Source organism: Dendropsophus ebraccatus, chromosome 2 (assembly GCF_027789765.1).
Source record: "Dendropsophus ebraccatus isolate aDenEbr1 chromosome 2, aDenEbr1.pat, whole genome shotgun sequence".
NCBI lineage: Eukaryota > Metazoa > Chordata > Amphibia > Anura > Hylidae > Dendropsophus > Dendropsophus ebraccatus.
The window spans coordinates 59214699-59224679 of record NC_091455.1 but is presented as its reverse complement, the minus strand read 5'-3'; the positions used below and the strand labels follow the sequence as shown (position 1 = coordinate 59224679).

At 44.5% G+C, this 9981-nt stretch overlaps 1 protein-coding gene across 1 annotated transcript; it reads left to right on the top strand.

Annotated features, from left to right (window-relative positions):
- The first annotated feature begins 3061 nt into the window (after positions 1-3061).
- Positions 3062-4253, top strand: LOC138784132 (fap1 adhesin-like). The gene is made up of 3 exons (XM_069959646.1): positions 3062-3435; positions 3513-4079; positions 4124-4253. Exons 1-3 carry the CDS (start codon positions 3062-3064, stop codon positions 4251-4253), a joined length of 1071 nt encoding a protein of 356 aa, XP_069815747.1.
- Positions 4254-9981: the final 5728 nt, after the last annotated feature.

The following is a 9981-nucleotide window of genomic DNA, read 5'->3' as shown; positions in this document are numbered from 1 at the left end:
CAATTATATTATCAGTGATGTGATTGATGATGTCTTTGATCAGGGGCGTAGCTAATGTCTCCTGGGCCCTGGTGCGAGAGGCCAACTTGGGCCCCCCCCCCCCCCCTCCTTTCACGACCAAGTGATGCTATTGTTGTGTGTGTGTGTGTATATATATATATATATATATATATAATATATATATATATATATATATATATATACACACACAGTGGTGCCTTGGATTATGAGCATAATTCGTTCCAGGACCGTGCTTGTAATCCAAATCCACTCTTAAACCAAAGCAAATTTTCCTATAAGAAATCATGTAAATGCAGACAATTGGTTCCGCACCCCAAATATATTTATTATTCTGTACTGTACAGTAATGGAGAGGATGGGAAACACAAGGGCTGACAGAGACTGCAGGGAGCATGAAGGAATGAGCAGTACAGATGTGGGCACATACATGCAGCACTCTCTGTCCGGGGAGAGAGGGGTTACAGCTATGGAGAGATTACCCCCCCCCACAGTCCTGTCCCCTGATGTAAGCCCCAGCCTGAAGGGGATCTGCTATGATTTGGAAGGTGTTTAGAGTACAGTGCTGTAGACCCCGCTATGCAGGCCATGCCCCTTCTCCACTCGCGCTCCCACCCAATACAGGAAGTTCTTAAACCAAAGCAATGTTCTTAAACCAAGTCACAATTTTGAAAAACTGTGAGCTCTTAAACCAAAACGCTCTTAAACGAAGTTACTCTTAAACCAAGGTACCACTGTATGTATATATATATATATATATATATATATATATATATATATATATATACACACACACACACCAAGACAGATATTACCTATTACCGCCATACTGTTACCGACCAAATCCTGTATACTGAGACCAATATTACCAGTAATACCAGTATATAGGAAGGAAACATTACCGCCACACCACAACCACTACCATCACCACCATATTGTTACTGACCAAATCCAGTACACTAAATCACCTCATCCAGTCATATAGAGGTGGCCCCAGCTCTACACAGGCTCTATACACCATATACATTACAGTGCAGTTATATCAGGTGACTCACAGGAGACGTCTTTTCTGATCGGAGTTCTTTCCTTTTCATCATCTTCTCCATCTGTCCTGGGCCGTTATGAGAACTTCTCCGAGCCACGAATCCACAGAATCTGCCAGACAGACATATTAGGCTCCACACTCTGACACCATCTCCATCTCTCTACACACTGCACATCTGTACTGTCCCCTTTACACCCTCATTTAGTGGGTAGCCCTGACTCTGTGACCTCCTAATAATATATGCCCCCCTCTGTGTATTCCCTCTCCCCCTATGTTGCCCCCCCCAAATAGATGGCCCCCTCCCTTATAGATGGCCCCCTCTACCCCCTCCCTTATAGATGGCCCCCTCTACCCCCTCCCTTATAGATGGCCCCCTATACCCCCTCCCTTATAGATGGCCCCCTCTCTCCTCACCCTCCCTTATGGATGGTCCCCTCTCCCCCCACCCTCCCTTATAGATGGCCCCCTCTCCCCCCACCCTCCCTTATAGATGGTCCCCTTCCCCCCCCCCTCCCTTATAGATGGTCCCCTTCCCCCCCCCCCTCCCTTATAGATGGTCCCCTCCCCCCCCCTCCCTTATAGATGGTCCCCTTCCCCCCCCTCCCTTATAGATGGTCCCCTTCCCCCCTCCCTTATAGATGGTCCCCTTCCCCCCCTCCCTTATAGATGGTCCCCTTTCCCCCCCTTTATAGATGGTCCCCTTCCTCCCTCCCTTATAGATGGTCCCCTTCCCCCCCCCACCCTCATAGATGGCCCCCCTCTTTCCCCCCTCCCTTATAGATGGTCCCCTTCCCCCCCCCACCCTCATAGATGGCCCCCCTCTTTCCCCCCACCCTCATAGATGGCCCCTCTTTCCCCCCACCCTCATAGATGGCCCCCTCCTTCCCCCCACCCTCATAGATTGCTCCTCTTTCCCCCCACCCTCATAGATGGCCCCCTCCTTCCCCCCACCCTCATAGATGGCCCCCTCCTTCCCCCCACCCTCATAGATGGCCCCCCTCTTTCCCCCCACCCTCATAGATGGCCCCCCTCTTTCCCCCCACCCTCATAAATGGCCCCCTCTTCCCCCCACCCTCATAGATGCCCCCCTCCTTCCCCCCCACCCTCATAGATGGCCCCCTCTTTCCCCCCACCCTCATAGATGGCCCCCTCCTCCCCCCCCACCCTCATAGATGGCCCCCTCCTCCCCCCCCCACCCTCATAGATGGCCCCCTCCTCCCCCCCCACCCTCATAGATGGCCCCCTCCTTTCCCCCCACCCTCATAGATGCCCCCCTCCTTTCCCCCCACCCTCATAGATGGCCCCCTCCTTTCCCCCCACCCTCATAGATGGCCCCTCCTCCCCCCCCACCCTCATAGATGCCCCCCTCCTTTCCCCCCACCCTCATAGATGCCCCCCTCCTTTCCCCCCACCCTCATAGATGGCCCCCTCCTTTCCCCCCACCCGTACAGGCTGATAAAAAAAAAACAAAACTTAACTCACCTGACATCGCGCTCCCACGTTGATCCTCACTCCTCCTGGTCTGTCCCCGGCTGCTGCGCGGCTGCCGGGGGTGTCGCGTCTTATCCCCGGCATCGCGCGCATCCCAGAACTCCCTGCGCGCCGGAAACCGGAAGTCAGGGCCCAAGGCGCGCAGGGAGTTCTGGGATGCGCGGCTGCCGGGGATAAGACGCGACACCCCCGGCAGCCGCGCAGCAGCCGGGGAAAGACGGAGCCAAACTCTTGTGACCGCAAGCAAAACAATGCTTGCGGTCACAAGAGTGATTGATCGGTGGGCCCCGCGGGCCCCCCTTGTGGCGGGCCCGGTCGCGGCGGCGACCCCCGCGACCACGGTGGCTACGCCACTGTCTTTGATGCTGTCACCAATTATGTCTTTGATAGTGTTATCAGTTATATAATCACTGATGTCATCAATTATGTAATCAGTTAGGTCATGTCTTTAATGTTGACTTTGCTGATGTCATAGATGATATCATCAGTTATGTCATTGAGAGCATCATGGGTGATGTAATCGATTATATCATCTGTGAAATAATTGATGAAGTCATCAAATATCTCATTGATGTCATCATTAATGCAATCAATGATGTCATGGATAATATCATAGGTGTTATCAATTATGTCATCATTTATTACATCAGTGAGATTATCGATGTTGAAATAAGTGATGTCATTATCGATAATTTAATCAGTTATGTCATTGATTATTTAATCAATGATGTCATCAGTGAGTTTATCAATGACGTATTTGAGGATATCATCAGTGATTTCATCTATGATGTCATTAGTGATGTCCTAGATGATGTTGGGAAAGATGTCATCAATGAAGTCATTGATAATGTCACCAGGATGCCATCAATGTTATTAGTAAGGTTAAAAATGATGTCATAAGTGATGTCATCAGTAAGGTTATCAATGATATCATTGAGGATGTTAATTATATTATCAGTTATGTCATTGAATATGTTATCAATGATGTCATCATTGATGTCCTCGATGTTGTCATTGATAATGTCATCAGTTATGTCATTGATGATGTCATCAATTATGTAATCAGTAATGTCATAGATGATGTCATTGATGCTTTTATCCATTATGTAATCAATAAGGTCATCATTTATGTTTTCGATTATGTAATCAATGATATCATCAGTGATGACTTTGATTATGTGATCATTGATGTCCTAGATTTTGTCATTAGTGATGTCATTGATTATTCCATCTGTGATGTCATTGATGATGTAATCAGGGATGTCATCAAGTATGTCATCAGTGATGTCATTAGTGATGTCATCAATGGTGTTATCAGTGAAGTCATCGATGACGTCATCAGTTATATCATCTATGATGGCATCAGCTATGTCATTGATTATGTCATCATTGATGTAATAGATGATGTCATCAGTGCTTTTAGCAATTATGTAATTGATAAGGTCTTTATTTATGTTATTGATGATGCAATCAATGATGTCATCAGTGACGTCTTTGATTATGTGATAATTGATGTCATAGATATGTCATCAGTGACTTCATCAGTGATTTCATTCATTATGCCATCAGTGATGCCTTCAGTAAGGTCATTGATAAATTCATTAATGAGGTAATTGACAATTTAATCTGTGAAGTAATCAATGTTGTCATCGAAGATACTATCAACGATGTCATTGATTTTGTTGACAAAGTCAATTGATGTAATAGATGATGTCATCAGCTATGTAATTTATGATGTCATACATTGTCATCAGTGATCTCATTGATCATGTTATCAGTGATGTAATTGATTATGTCATTGGTGATGTCATCAATAAAGTCATCAATGATGTCAAGTGATGTCCTCGATGTTGTCATTGATAATGTCATCAGTTACGTCATTGATGATGTCATCAATTATGTAATCAGTAATGTCATAGATGATGTCATTGATGCTTTTATCCATTATGTTATCAATAAGGTCATCATTTATGTTTTCGATGATGTAATCAATGATATAATCAGTGATGACTTTGATTATGTGATCATTGATGTCCTAGATATTGTCATTAGTGATGTCATTGATTATTCCATCTGTGATATCATTGATGATGTAATCAGGGATGTCATCAAGAATGTCATCAGTGATGTCATTAGTGATGTCATCAATGGTGTCATCAGTGAAGTCATCGATGACGTCATCAGTTATATCATCTATGATGGCATCAGCTATGTCATTGATTATGTCATCATTGATGTAATAGATGATGTCATCAATGCTTTTAGCAATTATGTAATTGATAAGGTCTTTATTTATGTTATCGATGATGTAATCAATGATGTCATCAGTGACGTCTTTGATTATGTGATAATTGATGTCATAGATATGTCATCAGTGACTTCTTCAGTGATTTGATTCATTATGTCATCAGTGATGCCATCAGTAAGGTCATTGATAAATTCATTAATGAGGTAATTGACAATTTAATCTATAAGGTAATCAATGTTGTCATCGAAGATACTATCAACGATGTCATTGATTTTGTTGACAAAGTCAATTGATGTAATAGGTGATGTCATCAGCTATGTAATTTATGATGTCATACATTGTCATCAGTGATCTCATTGATCATGTTATCAGTGATGTAATTGATTATGTAATTGGTGATGTCATCAATAAAGTCATCAGCGATGTCATTGATGATGTAATTGACGAGGTCATCTATGATGTCATTGATGATGTCATCAGTAATATCATTGATGTTATTGATGATGTCATTGATAATGTTATCAGTGAGGGCATTAATGATGTTATCATCGATGTCCATCAATGATGTTGTCGATGATGTAATTATTGAGGTAATCAATTATGTCATCAGTGATGTAATTGATAATGTCATTGATGTTGTCGTCAGTGATGTAATCGATAATAGTGATGTCATTGATGATGTCATCAATGATGCCTTTGATAATGTCATCAGTGTTGTCATCAGTGATTTCATGCTCGGTTTGAGGTTTGTTTCGAATTCAAACCCTATTAAGGTCAATTGGAGAAGATTAAGGTTCATGTTAACTTTTATACCTATACAGTTGCGGAGAAGCTAGAATTACAGTATAATCCAGAAGAGTAAACTGGATACATGGAACAACTTAGTGAAGAAAATTTGCCTCTAAGAATAACAGAAAAAAAACGAAGAAGGTTAAATACTTAATTCCTTTCAATAGGTAACTGAAAAGAGGGGACAGCTTGCAAGCAGTGACACAGCTATAGGGGTGCAGTGGTAACAGCAGCTGGGGCCCTGCATCCTGAGGTGGCCCAAAAGCTGCTTTGACACATAGGACACCGGTACTGGAAATGGCACATGGTAACTGGTAAGGGCTCCAATTCACTTTTGCACCATGGCCCAAGAACTTCAAGTTACGCCCATGCAGGCTGAAGCAGTTTAGATGGCAGTACCATTGGTGGACACCTCTATCTCCACTTCTTCTATCTCCCTACACCTGTTGTTGCTCGCTTACCTCCTCTAGTTCTCACCATGTTTAAAAGCTTAACCCCTTCCCCCAATATGACGTCCAGGGACGTCATGAAAAGCAGTGCAATAACGCATCATGACGTCCCTGGACGTCATGCTTTGCCTGCCTCCCCCCACTGTCCCTAGATGAGATCGGGCAGCAGGAGGAGGCTGTGTCACACAGCCTCCTCCTGCTGCCACTGCCCGGAGGGGAGCCGTGCTCCCCCCCGGACAGTTAACCCCATAAACGCCGCGGTCGATGCGACCGCAGCGTCTATGGGAAGATCTGATGTCTCCTGCTGATCGGCGTCGGGAGGAGGCTGCAGCACGTTGCCTCCTCCCGCCGCCACTGCTGTTATCCTCCCTGTGCTCTGCTCCCCCTCCCCTCCATGATCCGGCGCCCTCCCCGTACTCAACTCCTCCGCCTTTCCGATCCGGCCCCTCGCCGTCCTCCGCTCGCCCCCCCCAATCCGATCCGGCCCCCTCCATAGTCCGGCCCCTCTCCGTGCTCTGCTTGCCCCCGAACCGGCCCCCTCCACAAGCTCCGCCCCCTCCCGGATCGGTCCCCGTGCACCGCCCCCCACCCCGTGCTGCGCTCCCCCCCCCCCTTCCCGGAGCCGCGGTAGCAATCCCGCGACTTCGGGTGGGGTTACCATAGTGACCCAGGCGCTTCCCGGTGCGTCTGGGTCACTATGGTATATAACGATCAGGTCCCTGCACTGAAGCAGGGACCCGATCGTTTGAATGAGCTGTCAGCTGTATAGCTGACAGCTCATTCACTATATAATGCATTGCAGCACACTTCATGTGCTGTAATGCATTATATATACAACTGAAAAAGTTAAAGTAAAAAAACAAACACACACAAATAAATACACACATAAATAATTAATTAAAACAAATAATTAAAATAAATAAATATACACGTTCCCTATCCCCCTTTATAAATGATCCCCTATAAATAAAGTACACATATTTGGTATAGACGCACCCGTAATGACCCCGTCTATTAACCTTTTACATTAACCCCTTAGTGACCGCCGATACGGCTTTCTACGGTGGTCACTAATGGGCCTTATTCTGCTGCCATCAGCTTTTTACAGCAATGGCAGAGAATAAGGTAGCTGCGGCGGAAAGACCCCCACTCAGTCCCCCCAGCTACTGGAAGTAGCTGAGGGGTCAGGGCAGTGTGTGGGGTCCGTCACGGCCAGCCCCTGTACCGGCGATCGCTGCTATTAACGTTATAACGCCGCCGCATGCTTTCATCTCCCCCCACCGTGAATCCATGGCAAGGGGAAATGAAAAACGTGTCCCTCAGACCCCAGATCAGCCCCGCTAGTAGGGAATCACTAAGCCCTCCCCTCCCCCAGGTGGTCATCACATCCAAGATGGCCGCCCCCATCACTGTGAGCAGACTATGTCTGTACACAGTGATGGAAAATAAAAAAAAATCTAAGCCCCATTCTCTCCGCCACCGGAGGTAGCGGAGAGCATGGGGCAGTGATTGGGGACCATCCTGTGTGGTCTTAGAACAAGCGATCAACGGTATATACTATATACCGCTGATCGCTTGTACCCAGTGCAGGGAAGCACTTTTTATCCCCTGTCACCATAAATCATTGGTGACAAGGGATAAAAAGTGATAGCGTGGCCCCCACTCCCCCATTCCACCCCTTATACTTATCCGTAACGACCCCAGACTGTCCGTAACCCCAACAGATAGTCTGCAACCACCCCATGTTGTTCATAACCACCGCAGATTGCCTGTGACCACCCCAGATTGTCTGTAAGCACCGCACATTGCCCGTGACCACCTCAGGTTGTTCGTAACCACCCCAGTTTGCCCGTAACCACCACAGACTGTCCATAACCAGCCCACATTACCCGTATCCTCATTTATTTTATTGTATTTTAGTAAATGCGCTATTCTAATAACTGTTACTAGCTGCAGTTTTGCTCCAGCAAATTGGCGCTCCTTCCCTTCTGAGCCCCGCTGTGTGCCTATACAGTAGTTTATGCCCACATATGGGGTACCGTTGTACTCGGAAGAACCTGTGTTACAAATTTTGGGGTGCTTTCTATTTCCTGTTCCTCGGGAAATTAAGAAATTTCTAATTAAAAGAACATATTATTGGAAAAATTCTAGTTTTTCATTTTTACTGGCCAATTTTGAATACTTTCCTCCAATACCTGTGGGGTCAAAATGCTCACCACACCCCAAAATGAATTCTTTGAGGTGTGTAATTTCCAAAATGAGGTGACTTATGGGGGCATTTTACTCTGCTGACACTACAGGGGCGCTGCAAACGCATCTGGCGCTCAGATACTTCTTCAGCAAAATCTGCACTGAAATTGCTAATTGGCGCTCCTTCCCTTCTGAGGCCTGCTGTGTGCCCATACAGTGGTTTATGCCCACATATGGGGTACCGTTGTACTCAGGAGAACTTGCGTTACAGACTTTGGGGTGAATTTTCTCTCCTGTTCCTTGTGAAATCGAGACCTTTCAAACTAAACCAACACATTATTGGAAAAATTCGAATTTTTCATTTTTACATTCTAGTTTTGAATACTTTCCTCTAATACCTGTGGGGTCAAAATGCTCACCACACCCCAAGATGAGTTCTTTGAGGGGTGTAATTTCCAAAATGGGGTGACTTATGGGGGCATTTCACTCCGCTGGCACTACAGTGGCACTGTAAACGCACCTGGCGCTCAGAAACTTCTTCAGCAAAATCTGCATTGAAAAAGCTAATTGGCGCTCCTTCCCTTCCGAGCCATGCTGTGTGCCCATACAGTCGTTTAAGCCCACATATGGGGTACCTTTTTTACTCAGGAGAACCTGCTTTACAAATTTTTGGGTGCTTTTTCTCTCATGTTCCTTTTCAAAATGAGAGACTTTAATCTAAGCAGATATATTATTGGAAAATTTAAAATTTCCATTTTTTTACGGCCTAATGGTGAATACTTTACTCCAGCCCCTGTAGGGTGAAAATTCTTTTTATACCCCTAGATTAATTCTTCAAGGTGTCTAGTTTCCAAAATGGGGTCACTTATGGGGGTTTCCAGGATACAAGCCTCCTAAATTTATTCATAAAAAGAACTGGTCCCTAAAAAAAAATCAGTTTTGGGAAACTTTCACAAAAATCTGATAATTTGCTGATAAATTTCTAAGCCCCATAACACCCTAAAAAAGTAAAGTATGTGTCCCAAATTATGCCAGAATGAAGAAGACATATCGGTAATGTGACTTAGTAACTAATTTATGTGCTATGACTTCCTTTTTTTAGAAGCAGAGAATTTAAAAGTTCAGAAAATGCTAATTTTTCAAATTTTTCATGATATTTTGATGTTTTTCACAAAAACCACACAAAATAGTGACCAAATTTTGCCACTAACATAAAGTACCATATGTGTCGAAAAAACAATCTCAGAATCGCTAGCATATGTTAAAACATCACTGAGCTATAAGGGCATAAAGTGAGACAGGTCAGATTTTGAAAAATGAGCCTGGTCATTAACCCCTTAAGGTCAAAGCCAATTTTCGTTTTTGCGCTTTTGCTTATTCCATTTTAAGTTTAAAAGTCAACAGCGCTTGCATTTTTTCACCTAGAGACGTATATGAGCGCTTATTTTTTGCGAAACCAATTGTACTTTGTAATGACAGGCATTATTTTTCCATAACATATGCTGCGAAACCGGAAAAAAAATCATTTGCGCTGTCAAATTGAAAAAAAAACTAATTTGTTTTGATTTCGGGGAGTTTTGCATTTACGCTGTTCGTCCCATGGTAAAACTGACTTGTTATGCATGTTCCTCAAGTCGTTACGATTACTATGATATATAACATGTATAACTTATATTGTATCGGATGACCTGTAAAAAATTCAAACCGTTGTTAACAAATATACGTTCCTTAAAATCGCTCCATTCCCAGGC

Coding starts and splice junctions, on each gene's coding strand:
- LOC138784132 (XM_069959646.1), top strand. CDS start 3,062: ATGGGTGATGTAATCGATTATATCATCTGTGAAATAATTGATGAAGTC. Junction 3,436..3,512: donor CCATCAATGTTATTAGTAAG/GTTAAAAATGAT, acceptor TTATATTATCAG/TTATGTCATTGAATATGTTA. Junction 4,080..4,123: donor ATAATTGATGTCATAGATAT/GTCATCAGTGAC, acceptor TTATGCCATCAG/TGATGCCTTCAGTAAGGTCA.